General features: G+C 44.0%; 2 protein-coding genes across 3 annotated transcripts in view; both read right to left on the bottom strand.

Moving 5' to 3' along the window:
* Positions 1 to 12417, bottom strand: part of TBC1D8B (TBC1 domain family member 8B) — a 44713-nt gene extending 32296 nt beyond the window's left edge. Inside the window, exons 1-2 of the mRNA XM_048514029.1 lie at positions 12194 to 12417; positions 2399 to 2509 (exon numbers count right to left, since the gene is read on the bottom strand). Coding sequence (XP_048369986.1) covers positions 2399 to 2509; positions 12194 to 12320 — 238 coding nt within the window. The 5' untranslated portion in view covers positions 12321 to 12417. The remainder of the gene's footprint in view (positions 1 to 2398; positions 2510 to 12193) is intronic.
* Positions 12418 to 17529: 5112 nt separating this feature from the next.
* Positions 17530 to 26908, bottom strand: part of RNF128 (ring finger protein 128) — a 59011-nt gene continuing 49632 nt past the window's right edge. For both annotated transcript variants that reach the window (XM_048514930.1, XM_048514929.1), the window contains exons 3-7: positions 25269 to 25340; positions 24137 to 24219; positions 20054 to 20150; positions 19191 to 19359; positions 17530 to 18022 (exon numbers count right to left, since the gene is read on the bottom strand). In XM_048514930.1, coding sequence (XP_048370887.1) covers positions 17904 to 18022; positions 19191 to 19359; positions 20054 to 20150; positions 24137 to 24219; positions 25269 to 25340 — 540 coding nt within the window. In that variant the 3' untranslated portion in view covers positions 17530 to 17903. The remainder of the gene's footprint in view (positions 18023 to 19190; positions 19360 to 20053; positions 20151 to 24136; positions 24220 to 25268; positions 25341 to 26908) is intronic.

Below are 26908 nucleotides of genomic sequence, written 5' to 3'. Positions count from 1 at the left end.
GGGGGGGGCAAGCACGGAAACCTAGGTTGCAATAGGGGAAGTATTGATTGGCCTGGGGCCATCTTATAAAGTAAAATCTCCAGGTGGTGACATGGACTACTGATTGGCATTTCAATGGTCCAAGCGGCTGGATTGTGAAAAAGAAATGTACACAGGATGTCCAGGAAAACAGACTGTAATTAGTAACAACCGCTAGTCCGTAAACGGTGCATTCCGAATTCAACCATCAAAACAAACCACGATATTTACAAACCATGCTTAAACCAGCTATGAAATGTGGTTTGAAAATGTTCATTAGGATGTGACAATTAACCAAGATTTGGTCAGTCTTTGGTTTATAAACCACAGTTTGACATAATGTAAAAAGGCAGCCCAAGGACAGGTTGAGTGCAAGAGAGTCAGCAAGGTGGTTGCAGATCAGGGCTTGAATCTCTGCTTAGACACAATGTTCATTGAATGAGCTTGAACTGGCCATTCTCTGGTAGAGTTTGTAGTAGGTTAGGAGAAGAAAAACTCGTAAGCCACTGTGTGCTTCTTGAGAGAGGTATATGACAGAATGAACATGTGAAAAGGGCTGGTTGGGACAGTTCAGAAACCCTAATGTGGCTTACAAGCCTAGATTATTCCCACTCTGAGTACTTACCAGATACAGCTCTCTTCTAGATCAAACAAATAAGTGGGGAGAGAACTCAGCAGTCATAACTACAAACTGTACCTTGGCTTTACAGTCAAAAGACTTGAGGACTGAAAATTCGAAAAGCTGAATACTCATCTCTGAAGTGATTTTGCAGCATGATAGGGTCATGGGCTATCCAAGGACATAATACCATTGATTACTGAAGCAATGCTGTCCCGGATGGTAATTAAAAGTACTACCGGTATATTTTCTAGATACAGTAGATTTCTCTACTTTGTATGTTGTTAACAGTGGTCTTGTTTTAATTTTGCAGAAATGTTCCATTGTATTGCAAAAGATCTTGCCAGAGCTCTGTAGCTGAAAAATGAATTTCTTTGAAGTTTGTGTTAATCTTGAGTAGTTGGATATTTACATGGTATACAAGCTCAGAGATGGTTTATGACAGATTTTTTTCAGCTTTTTATTGTAGAGACTTTGATAAATACTACACCATTGAGCAGTAATTATGCCAAGTTACTTCAGCTTGAAAAGGACACGATGCAAGCATACTGGAACTTGTTAGCTTGGAGAAGCATTTTATAAGCTGTCTCACATACAGGTACTCCTTAGTGATTGTTTACAGGGTTTACAGTATTTTCTGTTACATTTCACCACAAATGGTGCTATTTTTGATTAGAATGTGAGCGCGTGTTGCACTTAGGGCTTGCTTTCAGCATTCATACTGAGTGTGTGTTACTTTAATTTTCCTCAGCGCAATCAACAACAGGCTGCATTTCTTTGGAACTGTTTGATTTTCCAGTTTGTGCTAAGCAACACTTCCATCGGGAGAGCTTTATTTAAGCAGGCGTATTTAAATAAATAGACACCACATTTAGAGGTGTTTGACACAATCCGTTATTTTGGCAAGATTTTCCCAGTTCATTGATGTTAGTCTTTGAGTATTCACATTTTGATTTTTTTCAGTCCTCATTTTCATTGTGACATCAAAGTGCAGTTTGTATTTATGATTACTAATCTCCAGCTGGTGCCTGGAGATCTCCTGGGACAGGGGTAGGGAACCTTTAACACTCAAAGAGCCATTTGGACCCGTTTTCCATGGGAAAAGAAAACACTTGGAGCCGCAAATAATTTTTGACATTTAAAATAAAGATAACACTGTATATATTTGGTTTTTTTACGTTTTACTCCACTCATTCTGAGAAGCGCATGGATGCGTCCGCCCTGCTGCCTGAAGGGCGGGCAAGGATGGGGCCAGCGGCTCGGCCTCGCCGGCCACCGGGAAAGCGCCCGCCCCGCTCCAGCAGGAACAGCAGTAGTGGCAGGCGCTGACCCAGCAAACTGCTGGCAGTTGGTGTCTCCGCCCTGCACTTTGCCTGCAAGGGCGGAGGTAAAGATGAAGACTGGCGGCTCGGCTCGTGGAGCCGCAGTGTAAGGGCAGAAGAGCCGCATGCGGCTCTTGAGCCACAGGTTCCCTACCCCTGTCCTGGGATTACAATTGTTCTTTAGGTGACAGAGATCATCATCGTGTATATTCGGCCATTGACCCACAAAGGTGACAAGAGACCAGTTCCCCTTTAGACAGTGGACTCTGTGGTATTATACCCCATTGAAGTTCCTCCCCCTCCCCAAACCCCACAATCTTCAGGCTTCACCCCCAAAACCTCAAGGTTTTTCCCAAACCAAAGCTGGTAACCCTATCTCCGCAGCTCTGGGTAGGTTTTATTGTTCTTTCCAGTTCATTTGCTTTGAAAATCTACTTACCACATGCGATAGACCAGTAGACTTGGGAATCAGGTGTCTGGTGCAGGATGCGGAAAGGGGCCACTTTGGATGTGGAATCCAAGACGGCATCCAGTGTCCCAACCAGGAGGCCTGTGGGAATGCATCTTGAGACAACAGAAACAGAGGTGGCTTCTATAGCACCCACAAGAGACCTGACGATGCCTTCCCCATGGAATGGAGACCAGCTGCTTACTCTGTGTTAAAAACAGAGGTTGCAGACAAAAAATATTTACTGCAAGGCGTTTGGGAGTGTGGAGGGGAGCAGCTGTATGAAAACAGGCTGGACTGTTCAAGGTATCACTGTGGTACATTTGAATCTCCTAGTGTGGAAGGGTCCCAGACACAGAACCACGTGTGGCTGGTGCTGTGTGTGTTACAAAATAGGAAGCTTTATTGCAAAACTAAGGAAGTATCCAATTTAACATCACCACCACCGGAGGCTGTCAACATACAATGCAAGAACTACGGGCTGCTTAAACTAAAAACAAGGACTTCCAAGCATCTGGCTTCTAAAACTCTACAGAGGAAATGTGTAAGAAAAAAAATCCTACCAGACCAAAGGTTTGTCCAGCCCAGCTCTTGAGCTCTTGAGAGATGCCCAATTGTTTTTAAAGCCATCAAAGCAAGCAACCATCACCAGACCTTGTGGCAGTGAGTACCACATTTCAGTTATGCTTGATGTGAAACAATACTACTCTGAACCCACTGCCTCTCAATTTCATTGGAGTGGGCCTGAGTTTTAGTCATTTTAGTTTCAAGAGGGAAAAGGATTTCTCTCTGTGCCCTTTCCCCTTACAATTGCTAACAAGCATGTTGTTTGTTGGAAGGATCAGGCCAAACAAGGAAATTGAAAAACATCTCATGAAGATGAGGCCAACTGCAAACATGATGGCCAGAACCTGATGTTTCAGTCATGAAACAGACAGTAATTGTAGAGGTTATAGTGCAAGATTCAGCCATCAGGTATACAACCATCAGCCTAGCCCACCTCACTGTACTGGTGCGAGGGTGAAATGTGGAGGAGAGAACCATACAAAATGCCCTCAGTTGGAGATGGAGAGAAAGAAGGAAAGAAAGTTGGAGTTACAGATCTAGGGTTAGGTTTGTTAGAACAGCCATGAACTATAAAGCAAACATGTTGCCCACATAAACATCTGATCTGGGAAGAAAAACACACATACAGGACTCAGCCATGTAAGCCAAGCTAACAGATTTTATGGCATCCTGCAACTCAAATGTGAGGGCGAGGGCATCTCTTGGGTTCATAATCTAATCTTTCTGTCTATCCCAAGAGCCCATAACCACTACATTAAGGATTACATCTATATTCACTAACAGAACATCTTCCTTGCTGAATTATTCATCTTCCCAGGCTCGTTCTGCAGCTGGCTACATCTCTGATGATGTCCCTCTCTCCAAACACCTTTTATTTTCTCCTGAATGAATAAGCAACAATACAGGGGCACCAGCTAGCATTCTCAGAAGGCTTACATTAGAAGGGCAAATTATTCTATCAAAGTAGGATGCTCAAAAAGAGAGAACAATATCTATCTATCTATCTATCTATCTATCTATCTATCTATCTATCTATCTATCTATCTATCTATCTATCTATCTATCTATCTATCTATCTATCTATCTATCTATCTATCTATCTATCTATCTATCTATCTATCTAATCAGCTACAAAGAGCAAAAATATTTTCTTGAACTGAAAGCAACAAACTTGCCACTAAAAGCATTAAAAGATATTACATTCAGGCCAATCCACTGATTTTATTTGATGAATGGGCATTTCTTTTCACCCTTTTTTAAAAGACAAAACTGGCTTTCACAACAGTTTGCAAAAAAATTTTTTTTTAATTGACAGAGTTAGCAGCTGAGCCATCAATCAAGTGCAGTGTGTAGTACAAATGACTGGAGCCAAGTAATTCAATCCAGTATGGATCGGGCAGCTCATAGGATAAGGAAAATACCTTATGAAAAATACAAAGAAAGATGGGAACCTTGGTTTGTCTACCTTAAGGAAACAAATGAGATCAAACATCACTACATTGCATACTGAACTTTATATCAAGTATAAAAACAAATACAAATACAGAATAAACTGACAGAGCCTCCGGCTTGGGATCTGTCCTCAGCAAAGGACATCAGACCATTGATATCTACTACACTTATACAGTTCTATAACCAGTGACTGATGCATGCAAGGAGCATGTGACTATTTAACCATTTAACAAGCAATTAGATGAACCTGCAGTATCAGCTGGTTCAGTAGTTTCTGCCAGGCAACTGTTACATTACCAACTTCTGACAAAAATACTAGCAACATTCAACATTACTGCTTTGTGGAGAAAGCAGCTGTTTGGATTGCACTGGAGGGGTGCTTAGCTGCTCAATTAATTAATTTAAACATCAAGGCCTTGATATGGATTATATTTCAGGGACCACAGAGCTGACTGAAGTGCAAGTTACCAACCCTCTATTAGGACACCTTTCTGCCATCAAAAAACAACCACATCTAAAGAGGTTGAATAGTGTGTGGACTTCTGAAGTCATGACTGACAACACCAGATGTTTGCACAGTTTTTTTTTTTAGACTGACTTTCACTGGATAAAGGAGAGCGGTTTGTAGATCTGCAGTATTAGTCATAAAGAAAACTTCCTGGTGAGTCAAAGCTAGCTCCTTGTTGCTAAATTATTTTGTTCTGTCCCCTTTGGCACCAAAGCCAAACAAACTGCAAACTCGGAGATCCTGGCCTCCAATCCACAAGCACGGCTTATTAATGTTCAACAGGCCACAAGTAAAAGATTTAACTGAAAGACGTGCAAGGCTTGTATGCAGAATGAGACAAACTGGGTTAATAAGCACAACCCAGTCTCAATTAATTCTGAAATCTTTGTTACTGGAGCTAATTTATTCTGATTCTGGACATGGTGGGTGGCCTAGAACAGGACTCTCTGCCCAGCCAAGTTGTGCAAACAACTGCTCTTCTGGTTGATGGCACTAGATCAGGGGTAGGGAACCTTTAACGCTCAAAGAGCCATTTGGACCCGTTTTCCATGGGAAAAGAAAACACTTGGACCCGCAAATAATTTTTGATATTTAAAATAAAGATAACACTGTATATATTGGGTTTTTTTTACCTTTTACTCCGCTCATTCTGAGAAGCGCATGGATGCATCCACCCTGCTGCCTGCAGGGCGGGCAAAGATGGGGTCAACGTATTGGCCTCGCCGGCTGCCGGGAAAGCACCCGCCCGGCTCCAATGGGGCAGGCGAGAGGGGAAGCCCGCAGCGTGGCCCAGCCGGCCACGGGCAGTTGGTGCACCCGCCCTGCTGCCTGCAGGGCAGGCAAGGATGGGGCCAGTGGCTCGGCTTGTGGAGCCGCAGTGCAAGGGCAGAAGAGCCGCATGCGGCTCTAGAGCCGCAGGTTCCCTACCCCTGCACTAGATGAAACTGTTTCCAGCCAGGAAAGGTTTTGTAAACTGCAACAAAATGTTTTTGTTCCATAGTTGAGGCTGCTTATGAGGAAGAGGAAGAGGAAGAAGAAGAAGAAGAGTTGGATTTATATCTCCCCTTTCTCTTCTATAGGAGACTCAAAGGAGCTTACAAACTCCTTTCCCTTCCCCCCTCACAATAAACACCCTGTGAGGTACGTGGGGCTGAGAGAGCTCCGAAAAGCTGTGACTAGCCCAAGGTCACCCAGCTGGCATGTGTGGGAGTGCACAGGCTAATCTGAATTCCCCAGATAAGCCTCCACAGCTCAGGTGGCAAAGCGGGAAACCAAACCCGGTTCCTCCAGATTAGAGTGCACTTGCTCTTAACCACTACGCCACTGCTGCTTTGTATATGCAGCACAAAGACCTGGTGGCTAGGATAGTAAAAATATTGATGGGCCAGAAACTTTTGTGGGCTTATCTGCAAGGTTAGCCCAACCTACGGCCAGGGATCTTCCAAGGATAAAAATGTAGCCGTGTTCTCCAGTCGGTTGCAGAAAGGGCAGAAGAGAGGGATGATGAATAAATACATGTGTTCCAATTGAAGTTCCCTACAGGGGATTGCATCAGCTGCTAAAGCATTTTCTCTGTGCAAACTGCTCCTGTCTCTCAATTCTCCTTCACAGAAGAGAGGCTGAGGAGGGAAGGTTTTAGCCGGAAAAAGGAGTCCCAACCTCCAGGTGGGATCTGCCGACGTCCCACTATTACAACTGATCTCCAGACAACAGACATCAGATCCCATGGAGAAAATTGCTCGTCTGGAGATGGACTGCATGGCCTTATACCCAGTTGAGCCCCCCCCCCCCCAACTGCTGCCCTCCAAGCTCCATATCCCAGATCTCCAGGTATTTCCCAAGCCAGAGCTGGCTTCGAATTCTGATGCAGGCATAACCATCTCCAACATTCTCAGGTTCCCTCTCCGCCAGAACACACACAGCAGGGTTCAGTCAGAAAGGAATTATTAAGCGCACAGCTGCAGCAAAGTTGTCGGCACTGCAAGGGGTAAAAGGTGACAGTCTCTGTCCCCAAAGAGCTTATAGTCTCCTAGTTAACACAGAGGAGTCAAAAAAAGGGAAAGGGAAATAATTGGGGGGAAACGTGTTCATTTCAATGACAAGTTTAGGCTTATTTATTTTAAACAAACACCCTTGGGGGGGGGGGTGCTAAGGAATCATGTCAAAGGTTACCTGAGCTTTGGGAAGGAATCTGAAGAAAGCAAGAGAGGCGATTCCAGGCACAAGGGACAGCAAAGAACACAAGACATGGGATAATTGTTTGGGCAATAACAGGGCTGCGCCTCTGGAGAAGTAAAAATCACAAGCAGGGACATTTGGGGAGAGCGGCAGGGATAAGGAGGCGCAAAGTCACAAGGAGGCAGGAGGTCACGGACAGTTTTGAAGAGAAGGATGAGGGGCATGTGCTGGATCCGGGAATCAGACCGTGGAGAAGATCAGCCCATCAGAGTAGACAATGGGTGATCATATACTGGTGCTCTGCCCCGCATATGGGCAGAGATTCTTGTACGGACACCATTAAAGTTGCATCGCCAGAGATTCCCAACACCTCGCAGTTTGTGAGAGTGGGAAAATGGTGAGGTTTCTCTCTCGCTGCTGGCTTCCCTCTTTCTGGGTGGTTCCAAAGGCAAGAGCGAAGGCTGAAAGCCCTTTAAAGGTAATGATTTTGCTTATATCGACATTGTGGAGGCTGCTTCTGTGGCTTTTGCGTTTTAAGGGGAAAGTCTGCCATTGATCCCTGAGAGCGGTGTGGGGGTAGACCTGTTCCCCCCCCCCCCCACACACACCCAGTGCTCTCAGGGACTGACAGCCGGCTTTTCCCTTAAAAACCACAAAAGTAGTCTCTCCTCCACAATATCGGTATAAGCAATATTGATATTACCTTTAAAGGGTAATATCGATCTTTCCTTTGTAGTTTTGATCTTTCTTTTTGAGCAACGTGGGGGAAGGCGATTGTGAGCCGCACGGCAGACGGGGGGCAGCTCCTTTCATTTAAACAGAGAAATATGAACTGACCCCACTGCAGAGCTAGGTGTGTCGTAGAAAGTGCTCCATGCATTATGGGCCAATGTCAGAGGCTAGCTCCAAGGGGAACCAGGAGGAGCGCACCGGGCACACGCCCCTGTGGGGGCGTGGTGGGGGCGTTCCAGGGTGGGACACGGGGCAGAAGACGCATCAGTTCCCCCTTGCTATGCCTCTGACCAATGTTGACCTAGACATTCTAAGGGCCTGGCTTGGTCTAAGGAAGCTTCCTGTGTGGGGAGAGGCTACGGCTCAGTGTCAAAGCATACAGGATATTCTGAGTTCAACCTCCATGCCTCCTTCAAGGATTTTGGGGAGCAGAAACTGGGAAGACCTTTACCTGAGCCCCTGCAGAGCTGCTGCCAGTCAGAGCAAACAAGACAGCTAGAAGGGGCAATGTCCTGACTCAATATAAGACAGCTTGATGTGCATAAGGATCTATATTTTCAAGGTGGCTGCGATTCTCCCTTCTTCTTCCCTAGGTGCAACCTGAAACATCTCCACTCGGCACTGGGCTCCAAAAGATGTCCTTCTAGGCTCCCCCACCCCAAGTCACCCTGTTTGTTTTGTTTGAAGATGCAGCTGATAAGAGTTCTGGAGAATTCAAATGTTCACACGCCATTTAACATTTTGGGGAGTGGGGGGTTGTCATAATAATAGGTACCAGATGGCTTTTAGTTGGGGATTTTGCTTTGGACCAACAAGGCTTGCCTGCAGACTTTAATACGATGCATGCAAAAAATCTAGTTGTAGTTATATGAATATCTGAATGCACACGAAGTTGCCTAATACTGAAATTGACCACCTGTCCATGAAGGTCAGTATTGTCTACTCCAGTGGTGACGAACCTATGACAACGCGTGCCAGAGGTGGCACTCAGAGCCCTCTTTGTGGGCACGCATGCCGTTGCCCCAATTTGGCCACTCGGCAGTGACATAGCGCCAAGGGGGTGAGGGGTGCACGATGCACTGTGCACGTGCCCCTGTGGGGCATGGCAAGGGCATTCCAGGGGTGTGACGGGGTGTTTTGGCGCATTCTGGGGACGTTCCAGGGCAGGGCGGGGACAGACAGGGGTGTGGCAGGAGCGCAGGGCGCATGCGTGCCCCGGACAGAGTTTCCCCTTGCTCCGCCCCTGGCACTCAGTCTCTAAAAGGTTCACCATCACTGGTCTACTCCAACAGGCAGTGGCTGCCCAGGACTGTCTTTCATATCATCTAGCCTTTTTAGGTGGAGATGGCAGGGGTTAAGAACATAAGAACATAAGAACAAGCCAGCTGGATCAGACCAGAGTCCATCTAGTCCAGCTCTCTGCTACTCGCAGTGACCCACCAGGTGCCATTGGGAGCTCACATGCAGGAAGTGAAAGCAATGGCCTTCTGCGGCTGTTGCTCCTGAGCACCTGGACTGTTAAGGCATTTGCAATCTCAGATCAAAGAGGATCAAGATTGGTAGCCATAAATTGACTTCTCCTCCATAAATCTGTCCAAGCCCCTTTTAAAGCTATCCAGGTTAGTGGCCATCACCACCTCCTGTGGCAGAATATTCCAAACACCAATCACACGTTGCGTGAAGAAGTGTTTCCTTTCCGGTTTGCAGGGTTGAACCTGGGATCTTCTCCATACCAAGCAGAGACACTTCTGCTGGACTGCAGGACCTTCCCCAATAAAGGAACGAAGCAGCTGCAAAGAGACCAGCAACCCACAACATTAAGACATGTTGTTTCCCCTGTCCTGGAGTGCCAGGATGATCCTCAGTCTCAAGGGGAAATGAAAGACAACAAAAGACAGGAATCTTGGACCTTCACTAGTGGTACGGAAAAGAAAACTGGCAGTGGCAGCAACATTTTCCCCAGCTGCCGCTCCTGCTAACAAAAAACTGGTCATGCAATTAAACAGACTGGGAGTACATAGAAATTTAAGTCACTGGGCATGGAGTACACATTTTCTTCCAACACAGTACTGAGCTGATTTGTATAATTTGCGGCCACAGAATGTAGAGATGGCTACCAGATTAGATGGCTCAAAAAAAGGGAACAGGACAAATTCACACTAGCAACAGTTCCATGACAGTTAAGTGGAACCTCCATTCACAGAAGCAATAAACCTCTGAACTTCAGACAACAGAACATCAGACATCAGAACAGAAGAGCCAGGAGAAGAGTCCTGATTGGTGGACTTCCCAGTGGCTGTCCAGTTTTGACAACAGAAAGCTAGACGAGATGTTTCACGTTGCTCTTTAGTGGAGACCATAAACTGCCTTAAAACAACAACAAAAACAGAAGCACATTTTAAAAAAATCAGGTAAAACTTAGTCAAGTCCAAAAGGCAATTCTTCTACACAGTCATTAAAAGACACAACAGTTCCTGACCTCCTTTGTATTTGGTCATTAAAGGCTGCCAGGATGTCTAGTAATGTGGAAAACTTCTGCTGTATATTAGTGGCTCTTGTGCAGCTTCCGTAAGACACAGAAGCCCATACATTTAAAAATATGGCAACCTCTTGATAACATCAAATTACAACTATCCCCACCCAGTCCTATTACTGTGACAAGGCACAAACATTTCTTGATACCGAGACACAGTGGCTACACTTGCTACGTTTCCCTGTGTTAAGAGGGCCAAATGAATGATGTAGAGCAATATAACACTGTTGCATTACTACAGCTAAGAGATCATCAGTTCAGGTACGAGTTTCCCTGGAAGACCAAGAGACACATATAAGAAAGACTTTTTTTCAAAGCGTTTTTGTGTTTGGCTACTCTGAAAGGCAGAAAAACAGGACCAGCAAGAGAAGCTGCCATTCAAACTCCTATCTCAATGTTGGGCAAAGTCCTCCAACACTATGGCCCCTTCTGCACATGCAGAATAATGCACTTTCAATCCACTTTCACAACTGTCTGCAAGTGGATTTTGCAATTCTGCACAGTAAAATTCAGCTGCAAAGTGCATTGAAAGTGGATTGAAAGTGAATTATTCTGTGTGTGTGGAAGGGGCCTATGAGTTATCCATCTTTGGTGCTCCTGTGCTTACCTGTTTCACCAATCTCTATGGATTTATCCACAGTGATTTTTAATCTACCCTTTTGTCCCAGAGTTCAGGGTGATTCACATGGCTCTGCTGCCTTTCACTGTACCACTACAACCCTGCAAAGGTTAGGTGGAGGAGAGAGACTGTGTGTTATTGGCCCAAAGTTGCCAAGGGAGCTTTCTGGGTCCAGACCACCACAATTCTACTAAAACACTCAACCACCACATTACCCTGGTTCAGTTAACACCACAGGTAAATGAACAACTGTTAGCCAGGCTGACTCAATAGAATTTCCATGTTCAGAGGCAGTGTGAATATGAGATGCCCAACATGGTCTTCAACCTGTCCAAATATTGAGACCCACTAACCAGGCAGTAGTGTGGGACCCCCTGACCAGCAAGCACATTGCAAACTGTCACATAACGGGAAGAAGAGGAAGCAAAATTGCACTCTCAATGGAGAAGAGAGACGGCAAGCAACAATCATGCACAAAAAAATTGCAAGACAAGGGGTAGCAGATGGGTTTCATCTGGTCAAACCAAGGAAATAAAGAGCACACATTTATGGGAGATCTCTCCAAACCTGTCCTAAAAAAAAGTTATTATTTGCACCACTGAGTGACCTCATTTGCTACTCGGAAGTTCCTGTCAAAATAGCTAGATAGATCTATCCACACAAGATAAATGCAGGATGCGTGGAGCTCTTCCTCTCCACGTGTTCATGCACACTAGCAATAAGTCCATCCAAAAGTAGCCCCAAATGTGCGACCTCCTGAGACCAAAGACTATTCTAGGCCTATAGGTAAGTAGAAGCCAGAATTGTAATCTATTTAGGAATGCAGACCCTGCTTTTCTATCCATCAGAAACTCCAAAAGCCTTATCAAACATTGTCCTCCCCTGTCCTCACAACAACCCTTGGAAGTAGGTTGGGCTGACAGCAACTAACCCAAAGTCACCCAGCAAGCTTCCACAGCAATGTTGGGTCTTCCTCTGTTCGACTGGCTTTAACTACTACACCATACACCATGATGGCTATGGAGAACCTCCACGTTCAGATGCAGTCTACCAGATGCCAGAACACCTAGCAGGAGAGGACTGCTGTTTTCGTGAGTGCAGCGGCAAACAGGCCGCTGGACTAGATGAGCTGCTCATAAGAGGGGCCAGGCTGGCTTCCTCCTCCTCCTCTTCCCTGGGTCAAGGCAGACCCCTTACCTGCCAGCCCGCCGCCTTCCTCGCCATACCCGCGCCGCCTCTGCAGGACGAAATACTCGTTGGAGCGCTCCAGCACCCACAGCTTGAGCGCGTTCTTGAGCAGCACCTCTTCGGGCTTCAGCCACATCGCGGCGGTGGAGGCTTTTGCGGCTGTGGCTGCGGCGGTTCAGCTGGCTCAACCCGCCATGTCCGCCCCCGCCAGCTCTTCTGGGCTCCCACGTACACAAGCGGCCAGCCAAAGCAGCTCGGCAGAGGCGGGCGCCAGCGCTTCTCGCCAGTTGCCCGCTGGGCGTTGTAGTCCCAAATGCGACTTCTTTCGCCCACGCTCGCCCGGGTCTCGAACTACATCACCCGGCGTGCATTGCGCAGACACTCGCCGCTTTTCAGAGGCTGGCATAGCCAGGAAGGGAAAGTCTGCGGCCTCCCGCCTTCTCCTTGGGTGAAAGTGCCAACTTTGGGTTTTTCCCCGCCCGGGAGAGCTGTGCCAAGGAGAGTTTCAACAGGCCAGGGGTGGGAACGGTTGCCCTTGCTGGAGTTTCTCCCTCTGCGATCACCTTTCTTAAAGAAAGACGTTACTGGGCAGAAGAGGAGCTTCTCCGCCTTCAGTTGTTGCGTGGAGAAAGAGGTGCTTATGACAGAGGAAAGCAGTGGGGCTAAACCAGGGGTAGGGAACCTTTAACGCTCAAAGAGCCATTTGGACCCGTTTTCCATGGGAAAAGAAAACACTTGGAGCCGCAAATAATTTTTGACATTTAAAATAAAAATAACACTGTATATATTGGGGTTTTTAACCTTTTACTCCTCTCATTCTGAGAAGCGCATGGATGCGTCCTCCCTGCTGCCTGCAGGGCGGGCAAGGATGGGGCCAGTGGCTCGGCCTCGCCGGCCACCGGGAAACCACCCGCCCCGCTCCAATGGGGCAAGCGAGAGGGGAAGCCCACGGCACGGCCCAGCCGGCCGCGGGCAGTTGGTGCGCCCACCCTGCTGCCTGCAGGGCAGGCAAGGATGGGACCTGCGGCTCGGCTCGTGGAGCCGCAGTGCAAGGGCAGAAGAGCCGCATGCCGCTCTTGAGCCGCAGGTTCCCTACCCCTGGGCTAAACTGACAAGTCCTGCTCAATAACGGCAGCCTTCCCTGGTTAACGTTGACAAACCTTTGCTACCTGTCAAGAACGTACTGAGACCAGTACTGTCTGTTGAAACTGTTACATCGTCTGCCACCTGACCCAGAGATTGAAACAGACTTTCTGCAAACAAAATGTTTTCCTGTTGAATCACCACATCATTCTCACAGACTCTCCTCCCCCTTTATAATGTATTATAGAGGACTTGTAGAATTCCAGTCCAATGAATTAGGTAGGCAAAGTATCCCTTTGTAACCAATTGTTTAAAGTTGTCCAGTGTTTATGCTGTGGCATTTGAGGAATAAGACCACAAATTTATGTGAACCATCTCCTGACCCTCAAACAGCAAATTGTGTACTCTCTTCCCTACTGTTCAAAGCTGCACAGCACTGCTCATTACATTAGTTCAATTCCAGACCAATTTTTCCTAGTTCACTTTAACAAGTTGCAGATTTGGCTTCCAGCAACTGTTTGTGCTAACAATTGCAATCAGTTGAAAGTTGTTTGTTTTGGCCATGTGTAGTTTCAATTGGAAATGGTTCCCATGACTGATGGGAGCGCATGCTTGTTGATCTTCCTGGACCTCCACTTTCAGTACTAACAACCACGGTATCCTTCTGGAGGGGCTGACTGGGCTGGAAGGAGGGGCCATTGTGGTTTTGGCTGATCACCTGTTTCCAGAAAGTGGTGCTGGGGGACTGGTGCTTGCCCTGTGATGTTTATGCTGTGGAATCAGACAGGGTTTTCGTATCTTCCATGCTGTTTACATCTATGTAAGACATCTGGGAAAGGTCACTGGAGATAAGAAGGGGTACACCAACATACTAGTAACACTCAGCTTTATTTCTCCTTATCAGCTTAGCCAGATGGGACCATGGAAGTCCTGAGTAGGTACCTGGTTCATTTGGAGTGACAGCTAAACTGTTGTTGGTTACTAACCTGATTCCATTGCATTTAACAGCACCCGACACATCGCTGCATGTCAGGTAAAGTCTTTCTTAGCAACTGACGACAGCAGTGGTGTTTTTCACAACAGATTGAAGTGTGGGTGCAAAAAGCCAAACATTTGTCACAGCAGAAAAATTTGGCAGTAAGCAAGCTGAATTCCAAAGCTTAAAACTTTGGTCAGAATAATGCATCAGCTTGTAGGAAAAACAGCAAGTAACATATGTAATTCCTCATTCATTCAAGAATCTTGTGAAAATTAATTATGCCAATTAGCCCATGTACACATAAGGGTTAAATCAAGTAATTTTAGCACCTTAGACTGGAGCTGCAATAAGATTAACTTCATCAGTCCATAAGTTTCACATATGGTTTGCAGGAGGAACTCAAATAGCAAATGTAATAATTTGAACGTTTTATATTACGAAGTACTAGCCTACCTGATTCCAAAAATGCATGGTAGCTGATTAAAAGAAGCTGCAGCAAACGCAGATCACATTAATGATTAATAATGTGCATTTATAACCTCGACTCTGAAGGCCAGCCCAAACAGCAGCTAATGGGTGCCTTGCCATAGGCATTAGGTTGTCTACATGGGGATGAAACTCTATAATGGCATTGAGGGAGCCACTAAAAATCTTTGCTTTGCACTCCTGGAGGCTGAACCCAACATGAGCAATACAATTAGGAGAGCCAATGTGGTGTAGTGGTTAAGAGTCTGATCTGGAGAACCAGGTTTGATTCTTGACTTATATATGAAGCCTGCTGGGTGACTTTGGGCTACTCACAGTTCTCTCTGAACTCTCTCATCCCCACCTGAACAGTTGGTGAAGCAATTACCACTACTTTTTTGAACTTATGAAGCTGTTTCATGTAGTAGCCCCACAAAATGTTAGGTAGAAAACAGCCTTTCCTAATACAGTGGAACCTTGGTTTTCATTGGTAATCCGTCCAAAACCAAAACCAACGAAAACCAACGAAAACTTTTCCATAGGAATCAATGTAAATCCAATTAATCAGTTCTTGGCACTCCCAAAAACATACCAAAAACACATTTTTTGGTGAATAAACATAGTATTTAATGCTGAAAACAGTAACAAACAATAACACTAGGACCAGCTTCAGAGCCAGTGGACCTATGTCGCACCAGAAAGCTGTCCAAAGAGGTCTGTTTCTGATGCCTCTTTAAGATTTGTCTGAAATGGGGCAAGACATTGTCATTAAACAAGTTACAGACACAGCCTGCAACAGCTTTGTTCGGATGATTTTTCTCCACAAATCTCTGCACTTTACTGCAAATCGATGAAAACCGAGACAAATTTTTCACTGAAAAAATCGATGAAAACCGAAACCGATGAAAACCAAGGTTCCACTGTATCTGATAACTGAAACTGGGATATCATGCATCCAAAACCATGGACTCTGCTACTGAATGCAGCTTCTCCAATTACATAATTCAGAACGCGTAAGGTATTTGAACATCAAGCTTCTCATGAGCATGATGTTTTACAGTCAATGGAAATATATATCTGATGGAAGTTATTTTAAAATCGTATGACCTTCTACCCTTTCCCCTGATATGCCACAGATTTCTATAATGCTCCAGATGTAGAAGTGACAAGCTAGATTTTTAGGATGTCTGCACCTTGTTGCTTTACCAACTCTTTATGAATCTTCCTACTGTCAGGCCTGCGCCATTCCGGGCCTGGCAGTTTACATGTCCATACCCCAGCTGCAGATGGCCCAGCCTTGCAATATAACTAGTTCAATAGAGCTTAGCCATTCATCCTTACCTGCCTTTCTGAAGGAATGAACTGTCTGTCCCAAACAATACCGCTGTTCCCACTGTCCTTTCACATGCGGATATTTTGGGAATGCGAGGGTGCATTAAGGTATATACCAGGGGTCAGAGAGCCAAACCCCCAGTTTCGGCTATCTGAGCCTGGGCTGACACAGTTCCAATAAAGCTCTTGAAATCTTCCTGAGTCTGGTTGATGACTGGGGTAAAAGACCCTTATACACACCAGAGCAAGCTAGCTTCTTCTTGTCACAACTGGAGGCATTAGCGGTGGACAGCATGCTCACACAGGTCTTGTACACTGCAAAGACTGGTTCCATATCAGTGCGCAGCATGACAGGCTGATGGTTATTCCATTTTTTTTTCAATTCCAAAAGATCAAAGGAATCGACAAGAGCTAGACTGCCAACACTGACCAGGTTGTACACAACTGCTTTTATTATCAAAAATAAGTGAACATCCTAAACAGGCATTAGAATAGCTTTATTTACATTTTGTATTCAAAGATTTTTAATAGAAATCAAATATTTACAACTTTATCACATACTATGCAAAAATGAAGGGAAAAACTGTACTGTTTTCTCCTGGTAGATTCAAGTGAAAAACACATTACTGTTCTTTGGGCCAAATTTGTGCTAACGGTTGCAATCAGAAAGAAAACCACAGAAGATATAATAAAATAAAATAAAGTGCAGTAGATGATGTAGCAGAGTCTGTGCTAAGGCACCCTATGCTTCTTTTTCTGCCCAAAACCAATTCTCCATCGTATACATAATTAAACAAATAATTCTAGAAGTAGTTTACTCATTAATTTTTCCATTTAGTTAGGTTCCCATATCAGCAGCATTCTTGGGGCATAATTATTTATTTAACTGTTCTTTCAGAAAGCTGGTTACAAAATATCCTTCTGAGTGACAAAGTTGAGAGCAGCAGCTTATCTAGAATGGGACTGATTGCTGGACTAGGCAATGTCTGCACTGCTCGAACACTTAAGGCAGTTCAAAGCATTTTGGTGGGAAATGGGTAATGTCCTAGAAACAGCTGTTTCCCTGTAAAATATGCAGCTTTAACAACATCTGACCTCTCATTCAAAGTATGGCTATTTATTTCACAAACTTAGGAGAAGTAGATGCAGGATCCCACAAATGACAGGTGTGTTTGACTGACAATTCCAGTGACTGGTGAGTGTCTAGCTGCTTGATGCAGTAATGGGACAGAAAATAAGGGCATTCTGTCAATCATATAAAAGGGGATTTCAGCCCAGAGTGAATCTGAAAGAAACACCCTAGTGCCGTGGTGGCGTGATGGATCATACCTTTGGCACTCCGTTTAGATAACGGTTGCATGGACTGATGGGAAAGTTGTAGTCCATGGCCCCTGCCAGCATGGCCAAAGGTGGTCCCGCCATGCTGGCCTAGCGAGGCTCAAAGGTATAACTCCTGGAGATGCTCAGAGTCCTCCCTACTTTGTTTAAACCAAACCCTCCAAAAAGTAAATTAACACAGTTAAGTTAAAACAAGGAGACTTTTAAAAGAAAACACACATTTCATATTCTGTAGGCTAAATGAAGTTCCACCACAGAAAAAGTGGCTGTGCTCAGATGGCTGGTGTTAAAGATCTTTCTTGGTTTTGCTGAAAGAAAGACCTATATGTGAAGATTACTAAAACTAGAAGAACAAGTAAAGTTAAACTTAGTGGGCAGATCACTCCACATAACCGCAATCTTAAATCATGTATTTTAACTCAGTATCAACAAGGCAACATTGCTGCTACATTAGCTTTATCAGAGTTGACATGGCTCGATGCTGGTATGACAAGCAGCTATCCATTTTATTGCAACAGCCATTTAGGACTTTGCATCACGTGCTTGCACTTCATCTGCCTCAAAACCTGGATTGTCAAGGTGTGGAAGCACATCTACAGATGGAGGCTGGGATGTGTTGTTCACAAGATGGCTACTGTCACCTTTTTGCAAAGAAGAAAGAACAGAAGTTTAGAAATTACCATCATACAATGGATTCCTTTAAAATTATAGAAAGTTTACATAACTGGATTTGACCAGGGAGATGGAAGTATAAACGAAACATAGTTTAGTTTTTCATATGGACCACCCCCCGCAAAAAAAAATATGCTTAATACTTCCATCTCCCTGGTCAAATAAACTTGGCCCAGTGTGATGTGTTGTATATTTTAATTGATTTTATTAACTTTGCAATATTTTTATAATTTTATAATTTATTGATTACAAATATGATATAAGAATAAGTATATCTGATTTTTATTCATGCTCTGCATAATTTAGTTCTTTTCTGATGCATTCAATTGGACCTCTGATGTGACTGCTTGTTCAGTTGGCTCCACAGACTACACAACTGTTGGTTCACAACACTGTGTATTTAGCAGACAGCTTGCATGGTGGATGGCACAGAGGTTAAGGAAATTAGCGGACAAATGTCCTTGACTCCACACTTATCACAACTAGGAAATCACTATGGCCACGCAAGTTACTATTACGCAGCCTGGGCACCATAATAATACTAACTCTGCACACACACAATTACTGAAAGGTTCCCTGAGAACCTACACGAGTTTTGGAACCCTTAGAAGAGTTTGGATTTATATTCCCCCCTTTCTCTCCTGTAGGAGACTCAAAGGGGCTTACAATCTCCTTGCCCTTCCCCCCTCACAACAAACACCCTGGGAGGCAGGTGGGGCTGAGAGAGCTCCGAAGAACTGTGACTAGCCCAAGGTCACCCAGCTGGCATGTGTTGGAGTGCACAAGCTAAATCTTCATATGTGATGCTTCTCTTAAGGACTGTTATTTGCACAACACATAAGGTGGGCACAGATCTGCCAAAGCTGCATATCTCCAAAATATTGAAGGTGTTCACTAACTGGGCTCTCATTACTTAGGGAGGGGGGAGGAGAAAAAACAAGGGTTGTAAACACTTCACTGCAAATGTTTTCATGTGAACCTCCAGCAGGTGGCAGTGGAAACAAGAATTTCTCTACTTCTGAACGGAATACATTTCAGCAAGCTCACACATTTACATTACAGTACCCAGGAAGTCAAAAACTTTGCACCAGAAATATGTAGTAGCTCTAGGAGTGCTAACACAGTTTAAATACTTACTCTCAGAAGGAGCGGGTTCCTCAAGAACTGGCTCATCTGTTCCCTGTACGGAAGCATACCCAGATGATGCGGTCTCACTATGATTATCTTCTTCGTTAACAGAAGAGATGTGAGAGGCTTCCCTGGGCAACGTAGGTGGGAAAGACTCCACTCTGTCTTCTATGTCCACCTGCCTCAAGAAAGTTTGAAGTGAGATGGGTAAGACCACAAAAAGCTCAATCCATCAGAGGAAGATGCTAATGGTCTTGGATCTTTCCTGCATCCTCTTCCTCAGCAGTCCTTTCCAACTCTGGGAAAATTTATTCCTGGGGCTGCAGGACCTGTGTAAACTAATAGCCACATAGGTCAGGTGGCTGCAGTGGGAAGGGGATGAATCGGCCTCTCTTCCATTAGCAGAGCTGAATTGATGAAAGAGGCAAAATGATTCTGCCCCCTCCCCCCACCCTCCTCTGCAACATCCCAATCCGTGTGGCTATAATATTGGGGGGTGAGGGGGAGAGAAATTTGCAGTCCTTGTGTTGGTGGAGTCCATTCTGCAGAGCTATGAGCTTTTTCTTTCTCACCCACAATCTTTTGATCTTTGAGGACAGCTTTGGACAACTTGGGCAGAACCTAAATCAAGGGGACTACTTTCTTAGCAGATCTGTTGATCTCTGATAGCACTTTGAACATGCATCATGAGGTGAAGAGCTACAGCATTTTTCTAAACTTAAGCTTCGAACTGAATTGTTCTCCCCTGCTCCTTGGCCAAAGTTTCTCTCTGTAGTACTTTTGCAGTATTTGTAACAGCAACATTAAATTTTACTGTTGAGAAATTACAAGATAGATTATGTTAAACTGAGTGTTTTGAGTTGAAAATATACCTCAATTCCGAGAGCTTTGAGTATGTCACATTTACACATGGGACAGGTCCTGTGTTCCAGCAGCCATGGGTCGATACAACTTTTGTGGAAAAGATGGCTGTAGATAAAAGTTTAATATGAGAAAACAGCAAAGAATCTTAATAAAACAAAATAACATTAGTGGGGCTGGGATTGGAGATTTGGGAAAACACCAAAAGCGAACAAAAAACTCTGTAAGGCAATGGGAAAATGTAGGTAAAATCTATCCCTTAATTAAAACAATTCACTCTAATAACAAAGAACTTTAATAAAGCATAACACTGCAGTGGGACTGGGACTGATGTAGTGCCTTTCACTAAAGAAAAAAAAGGAATAATTACAGACAGTAAGCTGCATAGAATCCAATGGCAGGGGAATGGCAGACAGAAGGAAGAGTGGTAGAACTACATGAACAACTATGGGAAGGAGCTTTGTAAATGTGAAAGAGACTGCGTGCACCTGTGCAATAAATCCAACATGTGGAAGAGAAAGTCTGCATACAGGGGAACAAACATTAAACGTTTGGGTATATGGACTTGCAAGGATGGGTAAAACCCACTGGCCTTTGCGACCTTTGAACAACCTGCTGGACTGAACAGGTCAATCCAACTTTTGGATATCGTTTAGAATTATTTTCCCCATACCTTCTCTCTACCCACCTTCCTAACCTTAATCTAATTGTACACGTAGACAGACAATGGCTGTGGACAAGCTTCAGTACACCCAAGTTGTCAGACTTATTAGACACAGTCATCCAATGATGTGCTAGAAAAACTTCCTATAAAGCTTTACGTCGAGTCATCCAGGTTTCCAATGTGTGTCTATGGCCATTTTCTGAATATACTGGCTTCAATTTTATGCAAGTAGAGGCCTGCTAGAAGTATCAATTTAGGAACTGTATTTTTTTTTACTTTAAGGCTGATAAACTCTGAAATGCTTAAGGTACATCATGTAATGCTTAGGAGCCATACTTGAATCCCAGGCATGCAATTAAACTGCAAAGGAGTAACTGCAGGGGTACAGAAAGACAATGACATGAATCATGGCTGCAGTGGTAGGGAAAGTTAGATGTTACTGAATGTAGCTGAACTGCTCCTGTTTTTCTTTGCTCCTCAGGCTCAAAACAGCCTGAAGAGAGGATTTTCAAGCAGGGAAATTATGTGGGGGAGCTAGCCCCTCCCCTTCTTTCTCAGCACCACAGCCCAGTTCATATCAAACCTGAAGCAGCCTCAATTAGAAACCTGAGGATCTCAACATGGGTCCCTAGCATTACATGTTGCTTGCTCTCTGCAGATGCTAGGAGAATGGTAGGGCTGCCTTAAAAAATGGCACCATGTAGTAGATTAAGCAGACAGAGACAACATGAATTTATTTAAGGCATTATATGAACTTTTGCCTCAGCCCAGATTGTTGAAGGTGCTTTTAATCTAAAATAGCTGATTCATGTAGAAATGAACTTAGCTCTTGTACCTATAAAGGTTTGGTTTTAGACAGCACAGCAGAATATCCTCAGATAATGCCTTTTTGTGTGTGTGTGCCATCTGCCAACTATTCTGGGTGTATCTTTTCCAAGAACAGGTAATAGAGATGTGTTATCTGTACTGGAAAGGATCTAATCGCAAGCAGTCCAGACACATGGCAGAATTACCAGTCCAGCAGAGAGAGCAAAGGACAAAGCAGTAATTCACGGACACATTCCAGGGAGTCTCCATTGTGGGTGTGGTCAAGATGCAGCCAACTCATGGCGAAACCTGTGAGTTTTCAAGGCAAGAGTCGTTCAGAGGGGGTATGCAACTGCCTGCTTCTGTGAGGGCTGAGAGAGTTCTGAGAGAACTGTGACTGGCTCAAGTCAACAAGCAGGCGGGGAATCGAATCCGGTTTTCCAGATTAAAGTCTTGCTGATCTTAATTACTTCATCATGCTGGCTCGCCTACAAAATGTTATAATTTTATTTTAATTCTTCTAATACCCGAGCAGTGCTTTTGTGGCATACCAATATGTCCCAGCAGAGATGTGGAGAACCACTCTGTTAATCAGTGGTTTCTATGACAGGGTGTTTACCAGTTCAAATACATACATGAGGAAACATCACTTTTACCTCATGGTCCATCATACAGCTTCCTTTCTATATGAGTAATTCCCTTGTTGAAAGTTTTATTAACAATTGACACCTGGGATAATGATATACGGAGTGATTTATTTCATAGATTTGCAGCTAAAATATTTACCATTAAAAAAGCATTCAAGCTTACTTTTGGTAATAAAAAGCTTCTATTTTAATGTAATTATGATGAAATAAACCACCACTCCTTTGCAAGAAAAGATTCCAGGTCCCTTAACCAAGCCAGGGTACCCTTTAACCACTGCATCCGATGGCTGCTGCAATATAGTAGTGATTCAAAATCCTTGGTTAAAGCCAAATGCTCTTGCTTGCCTTTTAAAAGCTTAATTGCAAGAAGAAAAAAAGAGAGGGCGGTGCAATATTGCTGAACAAGAAATCAAACAAATACAGCACCTTATCCAATGAAACACAAACAATTTTCCAATGTTAGCAACAAGATATATTGAGCTAGAAAAACCGAAAGAGAAGCCAGTATTGGCTGAAAAACTAAACAATGACACAATGCAGATTCTATATGCAACCTAGAAAAGTATTTCGAAAGTTTTTATGAATTACTCATAGTCAATACTTGGCTTCTACTTCTGTTTCAAGTTCAATATACTGTGTTGCTAGGATTGGATAATTTATTTATATTTCATTAGATAAGGTGCTGTATTGGTTAGATTTCTTGTTAATGCATTTTAAAAGCTTGCATTTTAAAAGTGTTAAAGCTGTTAAAATCTTAGCATAACAGTTACCGTATATACTCGTGTATAAGCTGACCCATGTGTAAGCGGAGGCACCTGATTTTACTGCCCAAACCTGGGAAAACGTATTGACTCATGTATAAGCCAGGGTGGGAAGCCAGGAGGCAGAGGGAGCTCCTTATTTGGACAGTGACATCAGGGGAGTCACTGCCCAAATAAAGAGCTCCTTCTGCCTGCCGGCTAGCTAGGCTTTGTCAAACCCAGCCGGCAGGCAGAGGGAGTTCCTTATTTGGGCAGTGACGCCCCCTGATGTCACTGCCCAAATAAGGAGTTCCCTCTGCCTCCCTGGGTTTGACAAAGCCCAGACAGCCAGGGTGCCTCAGGGTTCCTTCTTCACTCTCCAAGGAGGGCAGCAACAAGTGGCTTCCAGGTGGCAGGGAGGTTGTCCCGCCCCCGTCCCCAGCCTCGTTGTGATTGCTAGAAAATGGTGACTCACATATAAGCCGAGGGGGCTTTTCTCTGCCTTTAAACAGGGCTGAAAAACTCGGCTTATACACGAGTATATACGGTATCCATCTATAAATTTAACGCTATATTGAACACTGAACAAGCTGTGAAGCTAAACTTAATTGTTTTGTTAAAACTCAATCAAGACTTTGGATCCAACTATTCTCTGAGCCATCAACTAAATGTTATGATGACTGTGGAGATGCCACCAAAAATGGCATCCCTGAGTCCTTTCCTTTGATCTCTTCTGTAGACATGCTCAGTCCTGATATCATCACATTATGCTCTCACCCCATCAACAACAGCCAATGATAATGGATGTGGGGAAAAATAAGATGACTATAGATAAACTAGCCACACTCCTTGAAGGGGCAAAGCTCGACACAGGAATGCCATTTTCAGCAGTAGGCCTGTGCTGTTTATAACATGTTTTGAATTGAGCTGTCCAGCTACCAAGAATGATCACAATTATTTGGCTAAACTGAACATTCTTAGGACTGCAAGATTGCTTTTAGAAGCTAGCTTTGTAACAGGAGGTGGAAGTGAGAATAAGATTTGCCAAATGGCATAAATTTAGAGCTCCCAGTGAGAATCTCTGTTCAAGCAGAGTACAGCTGAACACACTGTCCAGATGAATTCATTTTTGTGCTCCAGAAATATAAAGATAGAAGCGGCATTTTGCACAAATGAGAGAAAAGGAAGAAAAATGACATCTTTTAGTTACAGTATATAACTGAAGACAGAACCTACTTGCAAGTCAAAATTCGTACGACATCATTTGGTTTGTATACCTCAATACACACTGCACAGTTATCTCCATCGGGACCAGTTTCCTAAAGAACGGAAGAGTTTCTTTGTTAGAGATTTGTTTGCAACCGACAAATCTCACTCCTTTAAACATGGGAAGGGGGCGGGGATTAAGCCTTACCTCCCCAGTGCTACCTTTCCAACCTGAATTCAATCCACATATTTCAGGTCAATTAACTTGCTGGGGAAGGGAAGGCTTAACCCCACTTCCCCTGCCACAGTCCCAGTCTGATACGGGCCCCACAGCACGCAATTCTAAAAAGAACAATGGCTTTGGAGCTCGTTAAAAAAACTCATGTAAAAGTGAGATAGTAGTAATGTCTACGACAGTGCTGAGCAGTCAGCAAATATCTGCGACATCGGTCAAAGTGATGATCTAATTTTGCATTCATTCTATTTTTAAAGGATGCATAGGGCAGTGTAGATTCCAACTGCATCATTTTAAACCATCTTAAGGGGTTCGTGGCTACCAAAGCATCTTGTTGTGTTATTTGAAGAGTATGGGGATGGGCCCTGAAAGTAATCTCATGATACTTTGCTGAATTATGAAAAGAGGGATTTACAGTTCAATCCAGAGCTGTCGGGCGTGCAGGGATACCGCCACTCCACCCGCTCTAAAGAGTTTTCCTGTGGAGTGGGAAGCCCGCCCAAAAATCCTAACTGAAACTCCCCCATGGGGAGAATAGAGACACTCCGAGAAAATTGCTGCAGCCTCACTGGCATACAGGGGCCAAGAGGGCTCTGGAGGCTTACTAAGGTCAGCCCCGCCCGCAGAACACCCCCAGGACACCGGTGTAGCTCTGGGAAGCGCAAGCATGCAAGTAGGCAGCTGGGCGCTGCGGTTAAGCGTCCCAGAGCCCCACCGTAGCTGGGCTCCAGTGGGTTTGCCCCTCCACTGGCATAAGTGCCCAAGAGAGGGCAAATACGCTTGTGAAAGTCTGCGCCACCTCCAGATGGGGATCACCCACCCCACCCCTGATTATGCTGCCTGTTATGTGGTTATCTTCTGGAACAACAACACTACCTACATTAATAGCATATTTGAATACTGAAGGAGATTCTTGGTTCACTGTACCTTGTCTCCTTGTTTCAGTGTTCGTAGCTGAAGCCGTCCAATAGCTTTTTTTGCATCTGCTTTCAGCTGTCTCTGTAAAAGATAAGCATAAAGTCAACATGGTATTTGTTCTCCCATAACGAGTGATGACTACATACCCCACCCTATTTATCAACACTAACTGGGACTTTTTAATTTTTTTACATTTAAAGAACAGATGCTTACTTGTATAATCTATAAAATAACTATGAGCGAAGACAGATATATACACATAAGAAACATGCTGCAGGATTCACATGGCCATCTACAGTGGCAAAATAGTACTGATTAATTGTCTCTGGAATGAAAGTTCCAAAATACAACTGAAACATTTTCAGAGGAGTTTTTATTTAGAAGAAAAACTAGAAGAACCTGCATTCGGTTTTGAAAACAATTGTTAGTCAAATAATAAAGGGCATCAGTTTCCCTTCATTTTTATTCATTTCATAGCAGTCTGGCCTCCTTGAATCAAAAAAACTATAACATTATTAGTTGATTACATGCATGATTGGTCCTTTAGGAATACTGATGACTGGGCCTTTCACAATGTTTGAGATACAGAGGCTTCAAAGAGATAATAGTCTTACAGAGGTGAAACTAGTACGGTAGAGCCATTCTTACCTATGGTATATATAGTCCTTGTCTGAAATCTAGACAAACAGATTTTGCAGGTTTTTAAAACACCTGGGGGGGGGGGGGGGAGAGAGATCTCAACTAGCCCTAAAAGCTGTTAGATCAGACCTGATAGACAGCTTCAGAGAATGAGCCAGTTTCCACTGATCTTATTCTACTATTCTGTAATCACAGGTGATTTCTCCTTTACAGCTGACCATGGGATGAAATATATTACGAATCTTTCAAGCTTCCCCTTGTTGCAGGGAAGTTTGAACAAATGTTAGTTTGAACATTTCAGCATAAACTGCGTAATTCATTATTGCTTCTCTGGGGATTTTCTTGAATGAACACACACTTTTCTTTCTGCACTTTCAGACTAATTTGCCACAGATATATCATGACAATTCATATCCGTTTAAGACACTATAAATATTGATGAGCAACTGTGATGATATTTTGCACAAGAAACACTGGTTTAGCTTTACAAAAATAATATTAGGTTGGATAGGAAAAAGCAAGGGAAGGGTTGTAATTATAGTCTGGAGGAACCTGAACTGCCCGCTCGCCCGCAGTGTATTACAGGATGAACGGCTGTTTCACAAGGAGCCATGTCCACGCAGTTTAGGAAAAACTGCACACAGGATACTCTAGCTCCTCCTTATGGAACAAGAACAACCCTTCCTACACTCAGTAACTCTTAAAAGTACCTGAACAATTCCTGGAAAATGCGAAGAAAGTTAGGTATTCAGCTGCAAAATCCTCAGTATCTACCAATTTATAAAGGAACTTAGTATGTAACAGACATAAGAAAACTTGAAGTTTAACACTGCAGGGCTGTTCCTAGTACGGGTAAAACTAACCTGTACACAAGCTGATAACAAGGCACGTTACATGCATATATCTTGATTTTTTTTAAATCAAAAAGCAAGTCTGAGAAGTGTTAATTAAGTCAGCCCAACAAGTAGGCTAGTCCCCTTGTGGTTTCTATTCACCATACTAGATCATTC

Source organism: Sphaerodactylus townsendi, linkage group LG13 (genome assembly GCF_021028975.2).
Source record: "Sphaerodactylus townsendi isolate TG3544 linkage group LG13, MPM_Stown_v2.3, whole genome shotgun sequence".
Lineage (NCBI taxonomy): Eukaryota > Metazoa > Chordata > Lepidosauria > Squamata > Sphaerodactylidae > Sphaerodactylus > Sphaerodactylus townsendi.
Note: the sequence above shows the minus strand (reverse complement) of the source record. Positions and strands in the feature narration are given on the sequence as shown.